The 25,238-nt window shown below is 43.6% G+C and overlaps 2 protein-coding genes across 3 annotated transcripts; one reads left to right on the forward strand and one right to left on the reverse strand.

Annotated features, from left to right (window-relative positions):
* Positions 1–12,595: 12,595 nt before the first annotated feature.
* Positions 12,596–19,835, reverse strand: NDUFS6 (NADH:ubiquinone oxidoreductase subunit S6). Its single transcript, XM_086469392.1, has 4 exons — positions 19,671–19,835; positions 18,779–18,832; positions 14,662–14,784; positions 12,596–12,743 (listed from the first exon to the last, which is right to left on the reverse strand). Exons 1-4 carry the CDS (start codon positions 19,806–19,808, stop codon positions 12,678–12,680), a joined length of 381 nt encoding a protein of 126 aa, XP_086325518.1. The 5' UTR covers positions 19,809–19,835; the 3' UTR covers positions 12,596–12,677.
* A 258-nt stretch (positions 19,836–20,093) lies between these two features.
* Positions 20,094–20,870, forward strand: MRPL36 (mitochondrial ribosomal protein L36). Of its 2 annotated transcripts, XM_086469472.1 has the most exons (2): positions 20,094–20,170; positions 20,210–20,870. In XM_086469472.1, the coding sequence occupies exons 1-2, from the start codon at positions 20,094–20,096 to the stop codon at positions 20,421–20,423; spliced, it is 291 nt and encodes a 96-aa protein (XP_086325598.1). In that variant the 3' UTR covers positions 20,424–20,870. The 2 variants fall into 2 exon arrangements, with proteins under 2 accessions (XP_086325598.1, XP_086325597.1); XM_086469471.1 differs by having other exon boundaries at positions 20,094–20,870.
* Positions 20,871–25,238: the final 4,368 nt, after the last annotated feature.

The raw sequence follows: 25,238 nt of genomic DNA on the forward strand, positions 1-25,238 counted from the left end.
AGGGGGACAGGAAATGGGGGTTGCAGTCAGTTCATCACACATTATTTTTGCTGCTCCTTCCACCTCACAGTCTTCCCCTGCTCCAGGAGGAGACAGTCCTCCATGAACTTCTCCAAGGTAGGTCCTTCTCACAGGCAGCAGTTCTTCACAAAATGCTCCAGCATGGGTCCCTTCCACAAGGTGCAGTCCTCCAGGAACAGACTGCTCCACCATGGGTCCCCCACGGGGTCACAAGTCCTGCCAGAAAACCTGCTCCAGCATGGGCTCCTCTCTCCACCGGGCCACAGGTCCTGCCAGGAGCTGGCTCCAGCACAGGCTTCCCACAGGGTCACAGCCTCCTTTGGGTGCATCCACCTGCTCCAGCATGGGGGTCTCCACGGGACTGCAGGTGGATATCTGCTCCACCATTAACCTCCATGGGCTGCAGGGCCTGCCTCACCATGGTCTTTACCACAGGCTGCAAGGAAATTTCTGCTCCTGAGGCCGGAGCACCTCCTCCCCCTCCTTCTTCGCTGACCTTGGTGTCTGCAGAGTTGTTTCTCTCAGGTATTCACACTCCTCTCTCCCGGCTGCTGTTGCCCAGCAGTTTTCACCCTTTCTTGAATATATTATCACAGAGGAGCTACCACTGCTGCTGACAGGCTCAGCCTTGGCCAGCAGCAGGTCCATCTTGGAGCAAGCTGGCACTGGGTCTATCAGACATAGGGGAAGCTTCTGGCATCTTCTCACAGAAGGCACCCCTGTAACCCCAGCAGCTACCAAAACCTTGCCGTGTAAACCAAATACACTGTATCAAAAGTTCCAGAGACTCTTTCAAGCACAAGGGTTTTTCAACTCAAAATCTCTTTTATTATGTTATCCTAAGAACTGTACTAACTGAACAACATTATAAATGAACTAAGATGCAGCTTTGTAGACAGATGAGCTGCCTGTTGACTACACGTGTGAAAATGCAGATTAAAGTGAGTAAGTGGATATTGCTATGACATTAAAGAAAACAGTGGTTAATGGCATAAAAAAATAACGAACTGGATGTACGACTAAAAATAATAGTAATAATAATTTTGATCCCATTTCTTGTCCTTGAACACCTAGATTGCTTTGTGGGTAGCTGCCTGTGGTACATAGAGTTGGAGCATATGAGATGCATCTGCACAGTAAAGCCCCTTGAATTTCTCACGGACTACCCGAAACCTGAGTTTAAGTGACCAGATTGGCTGCAAAGAGCACTGGCAAGGAGAAGGTTGAAAACCAAGAGGTACAGAACCTTCCTGTCGCCTGGAATAGATCTCTACTCAGACAGCATCTAACTGTGAACCTTACTTCTCTGCTCATTCTTAAAGAAAGGGCTAATCTCTTACTCCCGCTCTCTGCCCTTATTTTATGTACTTTATAATATTCTTGCTGTTTATCTGTCTTGCCTAAAATGTATGTGGCTGCTCTGTCCCACTTCCTTCTCTTCCATCCTGGCTGAAGAGCTGCTATTCAAGATTATTCTGTGACTGCCTCCACAGTAACTAAGGAAATGCCTGCAAGAAAATGAAAGCACCTGTCACCCATTTTCCTAGAAATAAGAAAACTACAAGGCAAGGTAGCTCATAGCTTTTTCCAACCCTTTTCACCCTTTCGTTGTGAGCCTAACTTTGTTTTTAAAATCCTTTCATCTGAAGTCTGTTCTTTCATAACATTTTCATGTCATGGCCCCTTCGTTAAGCCTGTGTCCCGTCAGCAACCAAAACTGCAGAGTTGTTTGGGTATGACAGAGCAGGTTCAGCAAGCTCAAAGCTGAAGGCATCTGTGGGTAGAACACTCTGAAAATTAGAAGCCAGCCATTAACAGGTCTCCCGGCCCACTACAAAAGCATTATTCCCTGGTTTTACAAATTTGCCAAAACCTGAAGACATGCTTTTGCAAGAGAGAAAAAGGTCCCTCTTTCTCTCTGACAATGTAATTGTTTTCTTGCCAAACACCAAGAATTTTTAAAGAGCAAGCTATTTGTTAATGGTGGCAGAATTAGTTTTTGGCAAATTCATGGATAGACTTTCTGTTCAAGCTTGTGTTATTAAAAGAAATTAATTAATATATTTAAAAAATATGGGAGAAGGTTAGAAATGTACAGGCTTCAAGAAGACCAGCTTCAAAGCAAATTCTCTGTATTTTTGTTTTGGTGGTTTTTTTACAATGTAAATAAGTTGTTTCCTTTAGTATTGTGTGAGGATGGTTTGTGTCCTAAGGGAGAGGAGTACAAGAGAACGGCAGTCTTGCAGTCAGGCTCTGGGCCAGATTTGAGAAATGCTGCAGTACCTCCTGCTCTGCCTCTAGCAGCTGCCTGGTACCTCTCCCATTCACTGCTCTTCATAGGAAGACCACAAAACGCTTATAAACAGTTTCATCTTGCTTGGCTAATTAAAAGCCAAAAGCTAGAAGAGAGCTACTTAACAGATATTTGCTATTCGTCACCTCCTGTATGTTTTGCCTGGATTCACTTCCTTTCGTCAGACTTGTACTTAATCTGTTTTGGTCTACATATAGTTATACCAGAGTCTTACAGAGAGGGACTATTAACTCTGCTTTACTTGATCACAGCCCAGGACACCACTACGCTTGAACTTGCCACTTTTTCTGTATCTACACATAACTGTAATTTACCTAAGAAAGAATTTTTTCTGGGCAAATCCTATTTACATAAAATGTTCATTTTGACTGTTCATTTGTCTTTTCTGATAATGTAATTTAAAAGATGTATGGAGAATGAATACAATTATCCTTCTAGGCAGTTCTGGGGCATTTTATTTTTAAATAGAGTTTCCAAGTTCTTCTATTTGTACCTGGTATTGAATGATTTCTAAAAATTCCTCTTTATAACACGCGTAGATATTTTCTGTATTAGGAATAAAAATCAGACAAAAATTGAGACCAAAGTTTGCTGCCTCTGAATTCCCCTCTTTTCCCCAAATACTCACTAGCTCTCATCTTTTCTTCACTACTGCTTTCCCTGTCCCAGTAAGTCCCACTGCCTCTAATTCTCCTTTGTTTTCGTTTTATGTCACTTATCAGTGGTTTATGTCAAGACCTCAGTGCTTTTAAGATGGAACAGATTATAATGAGGTACAGATTATATGATTTAAAATACTTTTTCTTTGTTGCCACTGTAAAAAGCAACAGAAGTATATAGAAGATCTATAGGAGCCATAGACGTACACAGAAGATGTATATATCTAAGTCTTTCATATACCCAGACATGCACACACATTTTTCTTGGCATTTGGTATTCAAAAGTAATAAAGTTGGACAGAAAATATTTCACAGGTGACCTGCTGCCAAGAAGAATTTGAATTATTTTTGGTCATTTTGAGTTATGAGGTCTCAAGATAAAAGAAAAGAACATTAAGAATAAGCCATTAAGTCACTTAACCAAACAGTCCTAAAGGAGTTTACTGCTAAAGTGAACCACATTTCACTGTTCCTCTACCTGCTCTAATGAATGATACATGAAGCACTTCAGATGGTACCATGGGGTTCAGAGTGACGAGCTGACAATGTGACTTTCCTTGGCTGCGCTGGCAAGGCACCAAAAAAAAGTATTAAATCATTGTGGGCTTGTTCTGGGGTTTTTTCCCCCCAACTTTTTCCAACTGTCTAATATACGCATACATATTTTTACTTGAATGACATAAGGCTCTTTTCCTCCACCCTTTATAATGAAGAAAGTAGAAAGTACTGCATCATGTTTGCTTTGTAACTAAGTTAGGATTTACCAACATGGAAAAAAAAAAACATTTTACAAATATCCATATAGTGAAATCCTTATGCAATGAATATGGCTCAGTGAAGACAGTACAAGAAGTAAGAAGTAGGGATAAAAAGAAAATAATCTGAGTTTATACTCTCATACTGACCAGTTTGGTTTTGTTGTATGCACTCCAGCTCCACCTTTAAAATGATATCAAGTAGTCATAAATGAAAGGAAGGAAGATTATTGATTATTCTATACTTGTTTTAACATAAGACCTTATTTGGAAAACTAGGCCAGGATAGGGAGGAACACGGTAATTACAGAATTACAGAACATTAAAAAAATTAAAAAAAAAAAATCACATGCCCAGCTCCAAAACCAGAAATCATAGTGCTAATATTTTCTATATAGCAAAAGAGCAATATATCAACTTGTAGACTTGGCCTGACAACAGCCAGTGAGCTAAATTATTACAGCTGAAGACAGACAAAAAGAGAAGGTGAGGGGAAATAAAGGGGGGGGGGGGGGTGTGCTCGCGTGTTTGGATTCAGAGTCAAAAAACCACTGTGTGTGTTTCTACCTCAGTCATCATTTATACTAGCTGGAATAACAGCCAAGTTGTTAAAATATTTGCCCAGGAACTGAAGCTCTGACCCCTGTTCTCATTACCTGAAAGTTTGCACTGTCGGCCCTTGTGTTCCCAAGCACATGCTATACAACAAAGTACTCTTACAGTAAGAAAGCAGCCATACACATCCTTCTGCCAACGTCTTGCCATCCCAGAGAAAAAAGAAATAAAACAGGTATTTGCTACAAGTTATAATTATTTTTTTCTGATCTCCACAAATGTGATTCATAGAAAAGTTTATTTCTTTAGAGGCTGATGTACAGAACCTTAACTGGTCTGTCAATACCAAAACCCATGAAAGCTTCAGACAAAAAATATTTCTACACAATGTGTATTCCCACACCATTTTACCATTTTTACTTGACTGTGGACACAGGCCCCCACCTCATTTCGCATTAGTTTGCTTATGGAGTTCCATCACAGGTGAATTATTAAAAGAAGTCATCATTATGGAGTTAACTCAAAGGGGTTTATTAATGATCAATTAATGACCAAATGGTAATTAGTCAATGATTGAATGATAATCAAATGGCAATCAAATGGTGATTAAGCAATAATTGAATGTTAGTTAGACAGTGGTCAAACACTCTACTACTTACTACACTTTAATAATTGAGCTATAGCTGGATATCTGTCTGTACATATATATATACACGTAAAAAATGTCACTAGCACACAATATCCTTTTAAGCCTAATGTAAAATGTCATTATAGATGCCAGCTGAGGGGTCAGGGGTCTCTCAGCCTCGAGCAGCGACCTTGAGGCCTCCCTGCCGAGGGGGCAGATGGCCGCCGCGGCCTGCTGCCCTACGGGAGAGCTCAGCCAGCTCGGGGGGGGGGTGTGTGTGCGGGGGCTACGAATTTTTACAGTGTGAAGTGATTGACTCGCAGCCAGCCCCGTGCTCTGGTGTACGTGCAGGTGGAGCAGTTTCAGCTCCGTCTAGTCCCAGCTCAGGCTGGCACTGCTGGCTCCTCAGCGCCCGAGGAGCCGCGGCCCAGCGCAGCCCTCCCAGGGCTGGGTTCAGCCAGGCCTCCTTGTCGGCCACCCTGAACCAACGTGTCCCTGGCTCACCCAGAGCACGGGCGCTCGTCACAAGCTCCCAGGCACCAGTAAAGCCCCGGGTTATTCAGAATAAATTTGAGAGGTGACAGGTAAAGCATTACACATTGCCTGCATGCATGCAGTTGCACGGAAAGGCCCACATGGAGGTGAGCAAGCAGATGGGAGTCTGTGAAATATAGAAGTAGAGAAAAAAGTAGTATTCAGATCATACTAGATTCATAATACCAGCTTCTCTTCAGCTTCCAAACATACTGATATTTACCAGGTTATGTGAAAAACTAAAAAAAGAGGATGGTATACAGAATTAATAAACAGGAGAACGAAATGGAAATTCCCTAAAACACTGATAAGCTACCTGCCAAGAAACGGTCACTGGCTGGTAAGAGGATCTGTTTTAGCAACACAAGAATTTGAGCATTGATTATGAAGGTTTGTTTCCTTTTTGAAAGGAGAAGAAAACATTTCACAGATTATGACCACATAGGTCATCAGTTATTCATAACTCTGACCTTGGATGAAGAACTGGCAACTTCAAGACAGCAAGTCTGACATGCTTCTTCCCCTTTGACTTCAACAGGTACAGCACAGCAGACCAGGTTGCTCGATTCACGCATTTTATTTCCAAGTATCTTTTCTTGTTGCAAAAGCAATAGAGTAAATTACAGAGTTCATAACAACAACTTCAAATGTGGAAGTTCTTTCCGTGCCTTATTCAGAACAAGGTCTGAAAGACATTTTTAACAGCACCACTGTTCAATGGAACCAGTCTATGGCCTGATACATATTTCATTTCTACAGATTGAGAATGGACCACTGCAGTGATCTAACTACCTTTGTAACAGTCCATAATAGTTTCCAGATCCCAGCCTTGTTTCAATTAATACACATTTTTGAAAATATCAACATTAAAAACAGAGTCAGGAAAGCTGCAGAATCTAATGCAGTCCTTGGTAAATCATTCACACTGTAAATCCCCCTTTCCCCTGGTCTGAATCTGCTTGTCTATAGCTTTCAGCCACTGGATCTTATCCTTTTTAGCCAGACTAAAGATCCCATTATCAAGGTTTTGTTCCCTGCATTTGTACTGGTAGACCCTGATCAAGTCATCCCTTAACCTCATTTATGAGGAAGTGCAAAGATGAAGCTTGTTAGATCTTCCACTACACAACACATTTTCTACTCTTGTAATTAGTGCCGTGGCTTTCTCTGAACTTTATCTAATTTAGCCATATTAATTAATGAACCACAGACCTCAAAACGGACAGAGTATTCAAGTAACAAATGCACTCATGTCAATTCGGAAAGATATGACTACTCGATACATCCCTATTTATTCCTCCGAAGTTCATTAAAGACAAAGAATTGAACCAGCAACACATAGCGATCCGATTGTCAACAAACTGCCCTAACCCAAGGTAATAGTTAATGTTTCCTGTTACCTGAAGTTATTAAGGCTGCTGCTCACACAGGATAAATCATAACTCAGGCTGTTACAGCTATCCCTTCACAAAAATACATTTTTACAATAAATATGGACAGCGTTTTATTTTTTCTGCACAGAAACACAATCAGCTTTGCGCCAACTTTGGCTGGCAGCAAACTACCATTGCTGAATCCTCTTCCTTGCTTAACAATGCTTCCACCTTTCAGTCCTCAGCAAACCATCAGTAGCCATTGCATGGTTTTTTAGGATGCTGATAAGAAGCTAAGTGCCACAGGGTTGAGAAAGGATGCCATCAAGAGTCTGAGAAGAACGCATCCTTTCTGCAATGAGTCTTATTTTACATTGACATTTTCACACCTAAGAATTAGCTACCCTTTAATACATGTAAAACACATGAGTGTTGCTGGTTGATTACACAAGCTGTTCATTTCTGAATCAAAATATGGACTACTAAGTCTAATCTTCACAGAAATCAGAGGGTATTGCATTAACACTTTTAGCTTTATCAACCACTACTTCTAATTTCATCAAAGATACATCACACTAGCTTGACATGGTCTGTTTTTCCTATAACTCATGTTGATTGGCACTAATTATACAACACTTCTTTAATTCATTATTAATTAGGTCCCTTATTATTTTGCCCAGAAGTGATGTCAAGCTGACAGACATGTAATTATCCAGGCCATGCCTTTTACCCTCTTTGAATGTTGGCACGTTAGCCATTTTTGTGCTCTTTCTCCAGTATTTCAAAGCTTATCAAAAATGAACACTAATGATCCAGGAAGCTCATTGGATAGCCCTGTTGAAACTAATTATCTGGGCACACCAATTTAAAAATGTCTAAATTTAGCAGTTACTAAAGAGCAACCCCTTCAATGCCTATTACTGGAAATTATTTCACTGACTTCCTATTACACAGTTACATAATATAACACACACATCTTTTAATTTTCCTATCTTTTTACATTATTTAACGATTTCACCACATCCCTCTCACATTAGACCAATAAATCTGTTAAGAGTCCTTCTGATTCTGAAGTAATTCAGTGTGTCTTATTTGCCTTAGTTATGCTCGCTATCTGTCTTGTTTCCCTTCTTTTTTCTTCAGCCTTTTACAGTATACGTCTGTCTTAATTTTATAGCTCTACTAGCTGCCCTCTGAACATGCAGATACGTTTTTAATCCATGTGGCCTCCTTTAGTCCTGGCTCTAAGCCAACAAGTAAAATTTCTATATAGCATGCCCAACTTTTTCTTTTTTTTTTTTTTTTAAAAAAAAAAAACTTTTCTGTTTAACCTGACTAAATACTCCCAAAAGAATCAGAATCATTTTGCTGGCTTTTACAAGTATCTGTGGTTTGGCCTTTAAAACAGTCAATCCACCTTTTCCCTACCATTCAGGATTTTGTAGACTTCTAACATAACCTTAAACAGACTAAGAGCATCCCAGACTACACAACCTGTCCTTCCTTACAGAAATATTTATTTGCCCTTCTCTAAGCTTTTTTCTAATTCTAATATTTTTTTTTTGTTTTAATAGGAGGACCATATGGAAAATACAAGGTGTGGGTAAAAAATTCGTTTAGGCAGCAGCATAACTGTCTTCTGTTTCACACTATTCTTTTCACAATAATTCCTAATATAGACTTGATTTTGTGACCATTACTGAGCTTTGAGCTGATTTTTTAAAAAACAGAAATTCGATAACTCTAGAATCTCACTCCTTTCTGAGTCAGCTCAGATAACAGTTGATAATAGCTCAAATCCATAATTTTATATGTGAACACATGCAACACTTTATATTTATCTACACCATCCTTCCGTTGCTTGGAGGAGTGGGCAGGATGTTGCCCAGTCAGTCTAAAAAGCTCCTTCGGTAATTGTTCAGAGTAACTTTCTCTTTACTATCTCAAATAAACTGATAAAGAAGATTTGCCACTTGACTTTCCAGCCCCTTTTCCAGGCCTTCTATGAATAAGTTGAGCAGTGTTTTACTGACACAACTTTATTACACGCAAACAAATCACAACCATTTCTGGCTACGCTACCAGTGGCTGTTGCTGTGATTCAGAAACCAGGCCTGCAGGGCTAATTCTCAGCCACGGGACTTGGCTTCCCAAACTCCAAAGCCCTAACAACAACCCATTGCAGTATCCAGCTGTACATTAGTCCCATTCTTTCTCCTGACCCTACGCTTCTCCTTCGCTTTGGTTACAAGAAGGTCATCGAGGAGCACAAGCCAAGCAAAATAAACCCAAGCGTGTGTTCTGGCTTGACATGCGGCGTTCGTAACTGGAGACAACAACCACATTGCAACACACGCACGTACACACAACGTCAGTAGTCCTTCTGCCAGGGGCTGCTAGGAATAAAACCAGCCAGCTCAAATACCGCACCGTTCACTTCCAAAAACCCAAGCAACCCATTCTCCTCAAGTATAAACAAAGCCAACTCGAAATTTTTCTAGAAATCTAGGAAACTCAGTTACTGGATCTGAAAATAACCAGATTTTTACCACATCCAATTCATAGGCACTGAGTCCAAGTACTTCAAACCTCCAGAAACATACCTGTGCAGAAGGAACAAGAATCAAAATAAACTCAAGGAAGTTTATAAATCAATAAATCAAAAATACTAGGTAAGAATCTTCTCCCACGTGTAGGCAGGCAATAGCCTTGGTCCTGATCCTCATGGTTAGCAGTGACTAGTAGCCAGCCCCTATATCCCCCATCTCCCTGTGACGCAGCTTGTTTTGCAGAGTTGGCACAAACAGAACTTGGAGCAGGTCCCGCTCTCACTCCAGGTGTGGTGGGTCCTGCGAGCAGCCTGCAGGAGACCACAGCTGATGGGATTTACAGCTCTGCAGCCACTCAAGAGGGCAACAGCTACAGTCCCTCTGCCAACTTCAGCCCTTAAAATGCCTCATTTCAAATCCATCCATGCCCTCTCTCCTCAGAGAAGGACCTGGGCTGCTGGGGACAACAGTGGAATCCTTGCCACACAGAATATGTTTACGGAAGAAAACCTTTTTCCCCCTCTGACAATCTTTCGTCACGCTTGCTTATTGTGCCGTAGTCATAGTAGCGCTTTGTGCTCTCATCAACAAACAGGACTCACCTCGTAAATTCATTGGAGTAATTTTTTAATGAGAGAACAGAGAGCTACCAAGGATTATGGGGAAAAGGAAGGATTGGTCCTTATTTGTTTCGGAAGCTTAAATATATAGTGATTTTCACCAAGAAAAGCTTAATATATGTGGCAGTAAAGAGAAAAAAGCCTATCTGGTTTTAGTAGGTAAAGGCAAGATACAGTTAAGACAAGCTACACATCAAGTAAGACACTCCATAGTGACAGACTATAAACTATGGTTTGTACTCTGGTAATTAGAGTAAGAGACTGTAGTTCCAGCACGAGATGAATCTACGGAGAATAAAACAGTGACTGACAGAATTTAAGTCTGAAAGTTTTACTCCATGTTGCTTTCTAGTCTGAACTTGTTGCCTGAGAACTGTAATGCTGATTGGATACTGATGTGTTTTAGTCTATCCTCCCTTTGATACTTATGTGGTTTAGTCTGTCCTCACAGACCCACTTTCACAGGTATCTGCTTGTGACCACCACAGTATAAACAGCCATTCACAACTAGAAACACAAACTTAACACACAGGGAACGACAAGGAGAAAAGTCTGAATTTTTCCTGTGAAGATTGTCAGAACAAAGCAGAGACTTTGTTTCACTGGTGTCAACAGCTTCACATTATCACAAGTACTTTAGGGAGAATATCTAAGAAGAGCATTCCATAGTTGAGGCCAGTGGGATGGGATTTGCCTGGGTCCTCAGCAAACACCATGCCAATTTAAACATTGTTAATTTATTATGAGCAGCAGTGATCCAAGCAGATATATTATTCATAAGAAAATCAAAGGCCCAAGGAAGAGGACCACATACGATTACTTGTTTCAGGTCTCTCCGCAGAGATGATTGCACCATGAAGGAACTGTGCCAGCAAAGATACTCTGCGGACTGGTAGAGAGCCAGGCTAAAAAGCAACCAGATTTATGCTTAAAGACAGACACTGCAACTTCAAGTAATTATTTTATATTTAGAGCATGAGATGGATTTACCAGACGACCATTTATAATGTCACATTTACACTCAGTTGACAGATGATGTGCATATGGTCAGATAGGCTGAATGCAAGTTTCATGAAAGGATCCTTTGCCATCTTCATACATGCTCAGGTGCTACTCGAAACACAACATACGTTAAGTCTTCTTGAACTAACATCATGCCACTGCACTAACATCACAAAACTACAACCACCGTAAGAGCCACCTAGCCTCATCACATCTCGGGCTTCTAGAAAAGTCAGTAACCTACACTGAATTTACGATGCATAACTCTAATATTACTTCTTAAATCTAGATCATCACAGAGAATGAATTGAAGGCGTCAGATCATCACTGAAACCAGCAGCAATGGAAAGGAGAAAAAGAGAGGGAAGGAGGAAGAAGGAGAAGAGACAGAAGGGGAGGCTAAGCTCTTACAGGCAGAAGGAACAGAAAAAGTGGAGGGGTGTACGTGCATGTAAGTGCAGTATAACCTCTAAACACACAGCTTCTACAGACGGAATAGTTCACACCTTGCTTTTAGCCTGACTGTTGGTTCAAACTCCACCTATAAATTGACACAAGCAAGTCAAGCAGCTCGAGGCCCACATAACTTGGTTCAACTTGGTACCACCACATCAATTTAACTAAAGCGATACAAACAGCACGTTTAGAATCGCACCCTGTTAAACTTTGGCCAAGCAGCAATTACTATCTGGGACCACATTCCATCACCAGCATTTAAAAAAAAACAAAATTACTTAGTGACAACAGATTAAAATGCTCTCTGGAGTAAGACCAAAGCATGGATCCTCCTTCTCCAGACACATGTGAAATTAAGCAAGAAGGTAGACAATGTCCTACAACCAGCCTCACACAGCCCAGGTGGTTTACACATAGGTGGATGCTCTCCTTGTCAGACGACCTGTACTAAAGGAGCAGAAGCTGCTACCTGTAATGGAGCAATCCCTACTTTGAGTCTGACAAGACCCAGTTCCTAAAGAGGTTTCAAGGGTGTGAATCCCAAGCAGAATCAGATATTTACACAGTGATCCTCCCAACTGGAGGACAAACGCTTATGTCCTCACCTTTCATGTGTGCCAGCTTAGGTAGTTCTTCAGCTCACACTGATTACGATTCTAAGGCACTGTCTGTTTCTTTCAAACAAGTTGCAAGTGTAGCTACTTAATTCAGGGATGACAGTCTTGCTTCCAGCAGTAAGTGTTGTAATGCTGAGTATCATAATATCTTTGTGCTTCCATTTGTGAATCTAGCTATAGATAGCAGGCCATGAACAAATTAAGAGCGTCAAACAATGCCAAAAGACAAACAACTAGGATAATTAATCCCCCAGTAAACATTTACATCCAATTCAGTGTTGAATACAAATCTGCTCAGTACAAACCAAACCTGTGCTGCAGCCAAGGGCCACTTCCAAGCCTGCGAGAAGCCTGACAAACAAAGGCTTCCTTGAAAGCCAAAATTCCTTGAAAACCAAATTACATACAAAGCAGATATTGCAACACCATCCAGCTCTCAAATACTTAACAAGCGAGGTTTTAAAAAGGTACAGACCAGACTTTCCATAGTTGAGATAAACACAAACACTAACTTTGGCTTTCTAAATATATTGTTTATTTATAGTTAAACATTAACATCTGAACAGAAATCTGCAAGCATGCAGGGATAATCTTTCAGTGATGTTTCTGTTTAAACTGAAGTCCGCAGTAGCCACATGTTCCGGTCTTTGTATCTTTGTCCTGCAAAAATATAAAAATACAACAGCTGCTAGTTTCACTTTATAAATGACAAACTTTATCTTATTTACATGTGCCGTCTTAAAATGGATCAATATAGCTGAAGTACAATTTAATCTTATGTGAAACACTGGAAGTAAGAACGATGGTACGAGGTTCGTGCTTGATTTCTGTATCCTACGCAGCTTCCCTTCTGCCAGCCTTTTAACTACCAGGCCTAATCTCAACAATATAATTTTAAAGTCAAGCCAAGTAATATCTCTTCAGCAATAAAGGATCCTCTTAACGAACTGACACCTTAAGTCAGTTCAGTCATATCTGTTCCAAAGTTCTGAAAAGAATATTGCATAATTGTTTTAATACAGAATAGGATTTGGCATTTCCAAGCTACATCTAGACAGGAATTTTGGCCAGTAATGTAAGCTGACAGAGTCAGTTGCAGGGAGAAGGAAAATTCAGTAGGATTCCAGGAGAAATTCTGAAAGAAAATGTTTTGGAGAAAAGTAGTGGTTACTACTATTTAAAATTTTATTTTTCTCTGCAAAAGATACATATATTTTTTAAAATTCAGAAGTGTGACTAACTGTGAGCTGTTATTGCATCCTTCCTAACATGACAAAAGACAAGACAGTTAGATAAACAAAGGACCTTCTGTTATTTAGCAACATAAATATTTTCAGTCATGAAACAAAGTAAACTCACTGTTCCCCTTCCTCAATACAGGATTAGAAGTGAAAAATCCAGACTACCCTCTACCCGCAAAAGCCTGCAGTTCATTTGTGAGGGCTAGGGGAAACAAGCTGGTCCAATATCCTTCTCTGTTTGCAGACATTGGCTTTCAAGAACAAACCACAGACATCTTGTAATTTGATTGTTAACACAGAAAGATCTCAAAATTCACAAAAACTAAAGCATTCTTCAAGAGTGTGGTGCAGGGCAACCAAAGCAACATAAATGCAACTGATAGCAGCGTGCTACAGAAGTCAACCTAGGGGACTGAAGAACACAAGCTTCCTAAGCGTTATGAATTACAACCTCTGAGTATTTGAGTTTGGGTAACGTAAAATGAATCATTACAAAGTTCTTTCTTTGTTCAAAATAGAAATACTTGTGGTTAGTTAGCGTTGTTGTGACTCCTAATGGACACCAGCTCCCTCCCGCCATTCTTTCAGGTATTAAGCAAATGTCAAAGTTTAGGTGAGCAAGCAAAGATTTTAAGACATCTGCAGTGAGGGTCTGCCTGAGAACAGTACCCAAGCAACAGGTCATCACTGATTCCACCGAGGTCATATAACAGTAGCCTCAATTTTTTTACTCTCTAGAATAAGAATACACTGGGAAATATCACTACTGTCAACAGGAGGATAATAAGACATTCATTCTTCACCAATTCTCTGCCCATGATTGAAACCAAGATTCACAAAGACTGAAAAAAGGGGGTTGTTTTGGTTTGGGGTTTGCTTTTATTCCCCCCCCCCCCCTCTTTTTTTCCTTGAACCTGCAAGATTCAAAATGAACTGCATATCCCTAAGAATATTGCAAATGCATCCTCAATCTACACAGTGGCATTTAAATAATTAGAGTGTCTCAAAACACAGCAAGCATGTTATTTTTGCTCTCAAGGCACTGCTTGTACATAACACTTCAGTTAATTTCTCTTAAAAAAAAAAATATTGACCAAATAATTTTGAAAAAAAAAATATTGACCAAACAAATCAAAACTTCAAAAAGAAATTTCTGTAACTTCAAATGGAAGCCCTCTAACACTAACAATCTCAATTTTATATTAGGCACCAAATAAAATGAGCATCTCGGGTGGTTACTCCTTTTACTAAAATCAAAAATAAATGCCCCAAACCAGATAATCTTAGAAACAAGAATGTACAGGCAAAACATGCTGTTTGCAGAACGAAGACATTACCAAGTTTATGTACACTTTAGGATGTCCCAAAGCTCCACCACCACCATCACATGATATCACTCTGCTTTCAACTTCGCTCACAGGCTGCTCTGCTATCAAATCAATTGCAAAATTCTTGTTCACCTGTAAGAGAAAAAGGAAGCTTTCAGACACCTTCCCCACTCAGGCAGAAAGCAACTGCTGTTTATCGCCTCCCCAACCATTCTGCTACAGCCTTCTTGAGAAGTTCGTGCGTACGTTTCCTCCCACCTCCTCCACCAACTCTTAGGCCGTGCTGTAAGCCAGATCAATGAACTAAGCATGTCAAACTTTGCAAAAGTAATCCCTTCCCCCGATACACACCAGAGCTCCGGTTTGCAACGGGACCTAAGCAGATTCAGCAGAGACGTGAGCAGGAACAAGCAGCCACAAACAGAAGATACTTAACTGACACTGCCTCTGTATGGTGCTTTAGTGACTGCAAGATAAAACTGCAAAAGACTCACTGCTGATAAACTCAAAAATAATGGCGGGACAAGTAAGGTCAGGAATGAGATAAAACAACTGCTGGTAATTTAGAGTGTCTCACCCTGCACCTTATCCTATCACCGCACAGGAACCTCAGGAAAACATGAACGTGGTGCATAACAAGTCAGAAAGGCAAATTGTTCAGCTTTAGAAAAAAAGAAAAACCTCTAAAGGTCGCTATGCCACTCTGTAAATCCATCTGATCCGCACTGCCTGCACGTGCACATCACTGACAAGTAGGGCTTTTTCCTAGAGCACGACTACAGGGCCTGGCAAACGCATCCCCCCCCGACAGGCCTGCGACGCAGCAACCTGGGCCTCAGCAGGACCTACAGCTCCCAGCCACGGCGCTTCCCTCCCTCATCCACACCAGCCTCTTCCAACCCGCTCCGAGCGGACAACCAACCCTACCCCTCAGCTAAACACGCTCCAGGAGGGGCCAGCTTTTTCAAAGGCGCTGTTAGACACACAAGAATATAAAACAACATGCATACCCAACGAAGGCACTACTTACTGCTCTGTGTATAAGGTTCATAAGCATGCTGGTATTTGAATGAAGAGGAGGTTCTTAGGAAAAAGACAGCTAAATATCCATTAAATTAATCCCTGAGAACTACAACAGTACTTTTACGTAGTTCTAGTGCACAACCACCTAGGTTCTTTTGCCAAGCCCCCAGTTAAATCTCCCCAAAATTTGCATTTTCGGTACAACAGTGGAAAAGTCAGTTTCACCAACAACAGGATTTCCTGTATCAAAGATGATAGCTAAATAAAGTTAAAAAAAATTAACTTTGGCAAATTGACATCAAGAATCTCACTGCCTGGGGCCTGTGTGCACAAGCCATAATCAATCTTAATTAACCCGCAAGGATTTTTACTGCTGCTTTTAATAACACTCAAAGTTGCACACCCTTCCTTTCATGCTAAAGAAGGAGGGAGGTAGCACCATGATGCACCTCCGCTTCAAGATCAGAAGCAGGACACCACTCTTCCCAGCATTTCTTAACCACAAAGGTATTTATTTGTGGGGAGAAAGTGGAAGCAAGAACCTCTCACCTACTGTGCAACTATGATTTGTCTGTGGTTCAGCCTAGTAAACAGGACAGTGCAGGAATTCACATGGGAAACATGCCAGAGAAAAAAAAAAAAAGACTGAGAAAAAAAACTGTAAGGAGGGGAAAAAAAAAAGAAAAGAAAAGTGGTTTCAGCTACATCGTGTCCCTTCAATTAAAGCACAGCAGTAGTTAGCAGGAAGGGGCTGTTTCCCTCAGCATGCCCAAACCCTCCTTGCCCAGTGCATAAGACAATGAGCAATTTTTTTTTCCCGGCCATAGAGCCAGTTTGACAATCCCATGGCTGCTTCTTTCCACCTACTTGCCTGTGCCAGTGCATCGTCCGGGAGGCAAAGAGATAAAACCAAACCTGGAATTGACCCAGGTCCCAAGATGGAAATGACCGGCTCTGAGGCCAGTTCTCCTCGCAACTTCAGCCGCTGCACCAGCCCAACGGAAAGGGCAGAGCCGAAGCAGGAACCGCGGTATGGAATCAGGTCCTGTCGTAGCTCGGGGACTGTACGAGGGCAGGACGAGCCCAGTCCGGCTGCAGTAAGTGCAGTTTAACAGTTGCCACGCTCTGGTTTCTCGCAGCTACTTGCTTTAGGCCCTTGCCAGGGAGCACTAATCCCCTGGTTCTGCACATCCAGCACAGAGAACACTGATTTTAGCTAAAACACAGGGATTTCACTAACAATTAGGCTGGCAGAACTGGAGGGAACAACAGGCACATACTCCAGGCCGTACCACCGGGCCTGGCCACCACCCAGAGAGGCCACAGGCAGCACCCAGGTGCGGGCCCAGACATCCTCACTGAGGGCACCTGCGTCCAGAGGCCGCGTCCCCAGGCACGAAAGCTGCCAAGGCTGGGCTGGGCCGATGGCAAGCCGGGCTGGGCCGATGGCAAGCCAGGCTGGGCCGATGGCAAGCCAGGCTGGGCCGATGGCAAGCCAGGCTGGGCCACCCCCAGGTACCGAAGGCAAAGAGCAGAAGCGACCAAGACAGTGCAGTCACCAACTCGGCAGGCTGGCCTTAGCTTCAGAAACAAGGCCACGTTCCGACCACAGACACAGCAGTGAAACCCCAGTACCAGCAGCTGAAACACACTGGGGGATAACGGCGAAGCCCCTGGAGGCAGATCCCGTAATAAGCACAGATAAGGATCGGTTTAGTACTTAACATGTAAATTTTGTTCCAGTTTCAGAATTAAAACCTAGCATTAAACCTTGCTTGGCAGACCTAAAGCTCAGCTTTGCTGGAGGAGGAGGAACTGGTCCGGACTGAAAACCCTGGGTGTTTCTCACCACGCAGAAAGTGTGTCCAAAATCAGCTGCTGGCAAAGGCACATCAGAAGGACCTGTGCCCTGGGGAGAATCAGGCTCAGGGAGCGTTTCCTACAGCTACAGAAGTAGTGCAGAAACAGGCATTGCATTTGCCACTCTCCTCCCAGCACTTTAAGTGACGTTTTCATTTAATTATTTCCCACGTAGAGTCCCTATTTTTGCCACACAGCACGAGTTAAATTTTTTCCGTAATACAATGAGGTAAAGTCAATACAAAAACTCAGAAACCAACATAATTAGCTCCCTTCGGGAAGGGAATATTTATACGCAACTACACCAAAAATCTACCACACCTTCCATGCCTCTACTATCCATACACATTTATAGCACCACACTAAGGCACTGAGCAGATGCTCCGGCCTCGAGGAATACAATTTAGCTGAAACAATCTCTGTTTCTCTCCCAAAGGCCAGCAGGACCCTCGGGGAGCTGTGCTGCTCAATCACGAGAGAGAACTCGGTGTTAAAGGACTTACAATTTCATGTACCCACAGTATGGATAAGCAGCAGCAACAGGCCAACAAGGTAACTTCACAGCAGCACACTCAGCTGATGCTGGTGTTACTAGACTTTGCCCTTCAGGTTTCATTATTCCAGAATACTCTAAATTTTAGCTTTATTTGTTACATCACCATTTCAGCAAATGCTTCCCAGGCTCTGGAAATGAAGTGGCCTCTCTAAAAACTCAGTTTTGGTAAAGATCAAGATTTTAACTATGCAGAAGAAAATTAAGCTTCAAAACACACATTTAAACAGATATACAGATGCACAATTCAGCCAAGCATTTAATTATGGTATTTTCTGAACACAAATGGCACTGAAATCATGCTTAATATTTTCTTAAAACAAAAAGCGGTCCAAGTTTAAGATGCTCAAATGCCTACAACTTCCACAGCCTAAAGGTAAGCGCTTAATAGGTGTCGGGCAAAGCTTAAACTTTCCAAATTTGCCAAAAGTAGGGAGGTACAGAGAAACAACTATAAGGTGTCTTAAAAGAAGAAGCTGCACCACGGTCAAAAAACCCCCACCAAAACCCAAAATCCAAACCAGTTTAGTTTTGGTAGGGTTCTTTTTGTTTTGTTGTGGTTTTTGGGTTTGGTCAGTTTGTTGGTTGGGTTTTTTTAATACTGATAATCAAGTTGAGAACATCAATATCAGGTATAAATAAACCCCACAAACCACCCCCTCAGCCATGAGTAAAAGTAGAATGAGTTACCTCCTTCTGTCGTCCAACAAATCTAACTCTTCTATAATCCTTTTCTTCATATACCTGAAGCATAAAATAAACTTGATCTTATTTAAAAAGCAATGACCATAAAGAAAGAACACAAAGGCTTACAGCACTGTCAAGACTAAATAGTTTAAATTGTTTCCTCCGTTTCAAGTACTGCCATCATCTCACAACTGTACTGCACAGAAAAAGTAGTTTCCATTTCTCTCACGCAATAAAGTAAATTTTAGGTTGGAAAGTAAAAAAGAAAGGGGGGAAGGGGTGTGTGTGTGTGTGTGTGTGGTGTTTAAAGCCAGTGAACAGAAGCCTCGGCTCTGACCACAGAGGCGAACACAAGATTTATCACTTGTGATGCTGTTCCTTGATCCCACACTGCCACCTGGAAGGTGAACTAAACCGGGAAAACCACGTTTCGGGTTTATTTGTGACGGAATTCGGTCACCCCGGGGAGGCCCTGCCCACCTTCGCTCCACCAGCCGCGCGGCTTTCACATCTCGTGCCCCATGAGCCCCCCTAGTTCGCACGCCCCGCTTTTACGGTAAAAACCAGGGAAAACGGAGCTACAAGGCGCTGACCCCAGGGCACCGGGGTCACACGTTGGACTCCGGCCACGACGCTCGGTGGCGGTTACCGACCCCGCTCCCAATGAACAGCCTTTATTTCGAAGCCGCGCCTACGCGCCGCGCAACAGCGCGAACGGCCCCAGCGCGTACCCCACGCAGCAGCGCAGCCCCGTGCCGCTCGCAGCCCCGGGAGCGCTGTCCCGCAGGCCGCCGCCCGCCCGCCCGTCCGTCCGTCCGCCCTCTCTCCCTCCCCCCCCGGGCAGCGGAGCGGCGGCACCGGCCCGCGGGCCGCTCTCCTCTGGCCGCGCGCTCACCTGCCCCGTGTGCGTCACCAGCTCGCCCGTACCGGAGGCCCGCACGCCGTAGGGCCGAACGGCGGCGGCAGCGGCGGCAGCCGGCAGCGAGCGGCTCAGCGGCAGCAGGCAACGGAAGGTCGCACCGGGCGCCGCCATGTTGGGCGCACCACGTGACCAGCGGGCGGGCGCAGCCGCAGCCTTTACCCCGCCCTTTGCTGGCCCCCGCGCTCTTCCGCCGGGCCGCGGCGTGCGCGCATGCGCGGGGCCGGCTGCGAGGGGGTGGGCCGGTGAGGGGCTGCCTGCGGCCTGCAGAGGGGAGCGGCGGCGGCGGCGGCGGCGGTGGCGGTGCAGGTCAGGTCAGTGCCCGGCGCCTCCCGTTAGCGGCCGTGGGGAGCGGGGCGGGTGTCCTCGCCGGTGCGCTGTCCCCGCAGGGCGCGGAGCATGCTGTCCTTCCTGGCTAAGGCCGCCGCCGGGCCGCTCCGTTCGCTGGGCCGCTCGCCCTTCTGTTCCCTGGCCCCGTGGTGGCGGGCGGCGGCGCTGCCCCCCCCGCCGGTGAGCCGGGCCCCGCCGCTGCGGTGCGGAGGGGCCGCCCCCAGCACCCTGCTGGCCGTCTTGCCGCCGCCCGGGCTGCTGCTGCCACCGCTCGTCGCGGGGCTGAAGACGAAAACGTCGCTGAAGAGGCGCTGCAAGGACTGCTTCATCGTCCGGCGGCGGGGCCGGCTCTACGTCTGCTGCAAGACCAACCCCCGGCACAAGCAGAGGAAGCTGTAGCCCCGCGGCCGGGGGCCTCTCCCGGCTGGGAGCGCCGCTGCGGAGAGAGAATGAGCGCGGCGTTCGTCTGTGAGGCCTCTACTCCTGCTAGCTGCGTGCCCGCCGCTGGGACCGCTCCCTCCTCCGCCCTGGTTGCCCCGTGGGTTCTGCGAGCTGGCTGTAGGGGGACAACGTGGCAAAATGGTGTAGGTGACGACGTTTCATCTTAACGCGAACGGAAAGGGAGTGAAGTTCGTGACGTCCCCTGCCATAACATCGGACCGTGGATACTGAGAAGTGAAATGGGAAGCCGCAACTTTCAGGACCTCTTGTCACCTCAGCCGTGAAGCCTTAGAGTCACCTCGCTGTTAAGTCAGTAAGGGCAAAGCTGAATCATTTGACTCTTGAGATGCGTTTGTGTTTAATTAAAGCAAAACGAAAATAAACGCCACTGATGATTGTGTATTATTCCAGTATACAGTGAATTTTTCTTTAAAAAACCCTAGATCTTGAAAGCTGTGGTAACAGAACCAATCGTTTCAAATTCAGGTGGGCTCTTAAGTGGCAAATCAATATGTTACATTGAAAGATGATGTTTTAGCTTTCACTTCATAGGTGAGGTAGTTAACTATTGAGTTGCAGCAGACCTAATCCTGTGTAGCTTCAGTGATGCCAGTGTAAATAACCCTTGCTGCTTATCACTGTGGGTTTTGAGGGGAGATGGTGGTATTTTAATTAGCGTAAAGGAGTTGACACTTTTTTAGTGTCTAAAGTCATAATTTAATGATGCATTGACCATTCACAGTGTTCTTAGCCTCATCTTGCTTCAAAGAAGTCCTCTCTGATGTTTCTGGTGTACCTACTATTCTACAGTTTCCAAACCTTAACCCAAACAAAATGACAGTACCTAGGAATTGTAACCTTTTGGGTGGAGTTTGTAAACCATTTTGTGTAGGTGTCTACAGCAAAGAAGATAAAAATAGTCATTTCAGATTCCAGCTAATTCACCTTAAGTTTCTGCAAAGCTTTAGGCTCACTCACATGAATCAGTAAGGCTTTAGAATTACCTTTTTTTATATATACAACTTTTCTTGTATCCCTTGAAACAACTCTCTTCTAATAGAGATCAGGGCAGAATGACTGCGAGCTGTAATGCCTCAGAGGTCACGTAGCCAAGCGTACTGTTGAATGCAAACTCTCCATGGATTACAATTGGACAGTCAAAATTGCTACAGTCCCCAAAGGTGTTCCTTACGCTTCTGAATAATATGGCTGTGCTTGAGGCAGGAGTGTTCAGTCTTCCTGTGAACCGACCACAAGTTCTCAACAGAAGGTACCAAACTAAACTTTTGGACAATTGTCAAGTTACTGCCGCAAGTTTGCCAGAGTGCAGGGGGAGAGTGTCGCCAACTTAGAAGAGGTGGAATTGGTTGAGCGCTGGGTTGGAGGTTGCTGTAACTTGGATAGTATCATGACTTAAAGAACTTCTCTGCCCAGTTAGAATCCCACAACGTTAAAATCCTAGTAACTTTTATAATTACATGGGTTTTTTACTAGGTGCTTGGTGGACAATGGGAAGCTAAGCCTGGAAAGCTGTGGCTAAGCAACCCAGAGGTGACACTTACTGGTCCCACGCATTGGGCACTTTGTCTTTTCACTCATCTATCTCCTCATCGGAAACGGGGGTTTGGAGAGAGAGGAGCAGGTCAGTTGACATACACATCCATCTCGGGGGGACATCAAACAAGCTCATGGCAATAAAGGGGGAGAGAAATGGCTAGCTTCATCGAACTAGAGACAGACTGATTTAAAATATAAAAGCCTCCTCAAAACCAAAGAACCTTGAAGTAGTGGAAAACTTGCTGCACTTCAAAAGGTTTGGTTAAAATTTAGGCACTCTCGAGTAAGAACTTATAAATACCTGTAGCTTGTGCATCTGAATAAAATGTAGGCAGAGAAATTTCTTGGAAAAGTTTTATACCTTATACAGGCTTTGCCAGTTAAGCAGTCTAAGCAAGTGGAGGTTTTAAAAGCTCTAATCTTGGATTAGAGTTAATGGTGCATATTTCCAGGTGTGCGCTGTGTGTTTTGTTCTGGCAGAAGAAAAGGCCTGGGTGCTGTGAACCCCTGTGATACCTTGTGAGTGTGGCTGTTGGTACCTCATTAAGGTAAACAGTGTCTGTCCGGAAAACCCAGTTATTTCCGGGCCCACCCGCTTTCCTGGAGGATGATGAGGGCTGTGAGTTGAATGAGTTGGCCATCAGATGAGGTGAGGGTCTGCGGGATAACTGGCAGCTGGTCTTACTGCCTCCCGGACAGTTCGTCATCCACCCTCGTTTCTGTCAGAATAAAAGGGCAGCTCTCTGGTATAAGACAAATTGTGCTGGTGGGTTGCTGGGGAGGTGTTCAAACCAGGGCTTGCTTGCCAAGAGCAGCGTTGGGTGGTGAAGAGAGAGACCTCTGAATCCGAGTTGCCAGGGCTAGGAGCAGCAGTCAGTCTCTGGCCAGACTTTTTAAGTGCAGCATGTGGGACTCAGAGACAGATTTATTCCTGCCAGGCTGGTGTCTGTTAAATACAGCCACACTCAGCAACAGGGAGCGAAATTTAGGGACAGGATTACTGTACAGCAGAGGGGGGCACAATTTACTATGCTTTCATCTCCCCCTTTAGCCTAAGACTTAAGTTTTTATTAAACTTAATAAAGTTTATTTATTTATTAATATAATATATTTTATATCAATATTAATTACATTATTATATCTATTAATATTATAGATAATATTATTTTATTTATTTAATTATACAGTGCTGACCTATTTCAACAACTTATAATTAGGAAAAATTGTTTCGTAATTAAAGCCATTGAAATCGGTGCTGCTAGTCAGCAACTTGAGGTGTGAAGTAAATTGAATTCAGATGTTTAATATGGCTGTAAATTATTTGTGTGTTGTCATCTGAATGATCAGTTTGTGATACCTGGGGCGGAGCGTTCAGAAGAACAGAGCGTTCACAGCCATCACTGAAACAGCACAATTGGTGACGCTAACAGATTTTGGAAACAGGATTATAGGATTAGAAACTAGGAGGCTCTGAACTGTAATTATACTCTGCCACTGCCTTGCTGTATAATCTTGAAAAAGTCATTTTGGCTTTCTCTCCATTTCCCCATCCGTTAGGCCGCAGCACTGGATCTCGCACTTCAAAGTACCTTTGTTTCGTTGATGTCCACAGACTGGTACAGAGGTGTTCTAAAAACCGATCAGATTCTGTAGCTTTCTGTAGTTTGGATGACAGGAGGAAGGTGACTAGGGCTGGTGGTGGTGCATGTAGGTATTTTACACACAGAAGGAAAAGCTGAAATAATGTCAGCCAGTAGCCTGGTTCACACCACAGCTGGGGGTTTACATCCTCCTTCATTACAGGCTGTCTGAATGTTGTGCTACTTCAACAGCTGGTTGCAAAGGCTAAGGTACACAACTGCTGCTTGAGCTACCCAGGCCAAAAATTTAGTCCTGAATACTAAAAATGCCAATCTCTATTAGTTCCATAATTGCATGCATTTTCTTTTTTGTTTCTCCCCCCTCCACGGAGGTTGCGTGGGCAGAAGGTGAAAGGGAGGGGAATGATAAGGAGAGCACAGCTGGAATCTGAAAGGGTTTCAGAGGGAAATAGGACTAAATAACACAGGAAGAAGAATCCATACACTGAAAACTGAAATAAAACTCAGGCTCCAATTACACGTTCAGCTTCTGGTTTTGTGTCTAGGTTACCCCTTCCAGAAATTCCTCCTTTTTCTTTAAATCCCTACAGTGGAGTAGCAGCGTGACAACTGATGTCTCCTGTGGCTGTCTTCATTGTACAGTTAGGAAAATCATTTGCAGTTGTGAGTGACTGAACTTGCTTAACTCCTTGGAACTGTTCTAGGGAATGAGACTGTTGGATTCCGGATATGCAACAGGTAGAGGTGTATTTAGGTCAACTGGAGGATAAATCTTAGCACTCGTGAATATTAATGACTGTCAGACTTTGTTTGTGGCAGGGAATTACAGTATTGGTTGCTGAATTCAGGACAACAGCTCTTCAATAACGACAGGTGAGGGGGAAGCCTTTGGGAGCTGTAGTACTGGGGGAGCTCTGTCTGCTCGGATCAAGACGGTACACGCTGAGGTGAGCCGACTGACGGGTGACTTCTCCAGATTCTGACACCACCAAAGCCAGTTTTGCAGACTCAGTTAAAATAACAGCTATTCTTTGGTTCTGTGGACACCGTGTTGCTTTTCCCATTATTTTATAATACTGTGTACATAAACAAAAAAAAATAAAAAGCATATGAAAGAGCAAACCTTAAGAACAATTGCTCATGCCTTCGTGAGGTATTGACAGCTGGAAACTTTCCTTTATTTGTAGAGGTGAAGTAGATGACTCTCCTGTTCTGTAGTAGCCATAAGGCTCTGACTAGTCAAAGGAAAATGAGAAGTTGGAGGTATTATTGTACAAGAAAAATAAACCAAAAATGTAAATATTCTTAAACAAGGAAGAAGAAAGTGAGAAGCAGGCTGCTTTCGCTTGTTTGTTTAACAGTGCCAATGGATGGAACGTGCCACGTGCTGTTGCAGGCGCTGTTCAGAATATCCTCTCTGTAAGGCCAAGGTCTTTCTGTCGTCTCAGTGAGCTCCATGCACCTGATATTAGAGAGGTTTCACACCAAACTGGTACTGCAGTGTCACCGTGTTCCAACGTTCTGAATCAGCAAGGGCGGACGTACCTTGATACACGCTGCTGGAAACAATCAAATTACTTTTAAAATGCAAATTAAGGATAGAGTAGACCCATTC

This window comes from Leptosomus discolor, chromosome 8 (genome assembly GCF_034619465.1).
Source record: "Leptosomus discolor isolate bLepDis1 chromosome 8, bLepDis1.hap2, whole genome shotgun sequence".
In the NCBI taxonomy this organism is placed as follows: Eukaryota; Metazoa; Chordata; class Aves; order Leptosomiformes; family Leptosomidae; genus Leptosomus; species Leptosomus discolor.

Bases quoted from the DNA above. Each gene is read 5' to 3' on its own strand.
- NDUFS6 (XM_086469392.1), bottom strand. From the start codon at position 19,808: ATGGCGGCGCCCGGTGCGACCTTCCGTTGCCTGCTGCCGCTGAGCCGC. The intron at 14,785-18,778 runs GTAACTCATTCT...TTTCTCTTACAG, and splicing joins TTGTTGGACGACAGAAGGAG to GTGAACAAGAATTTTGCAAT. The intron at 12,744-14,661 runs GTAATGTCTTCG...ATATTTTTGCAG, and splicing joins CTAAAGTGTACATAAACTTG to GACAAAGATACAAAGACCGG.
- MRPL36 (XM_086469471.1), top strand. From the start codon at position 20,094: ATGCTGTCCTTCCTGGCTAAGGCCGCCGCCGGGCCGCTCCGTTCGCTG.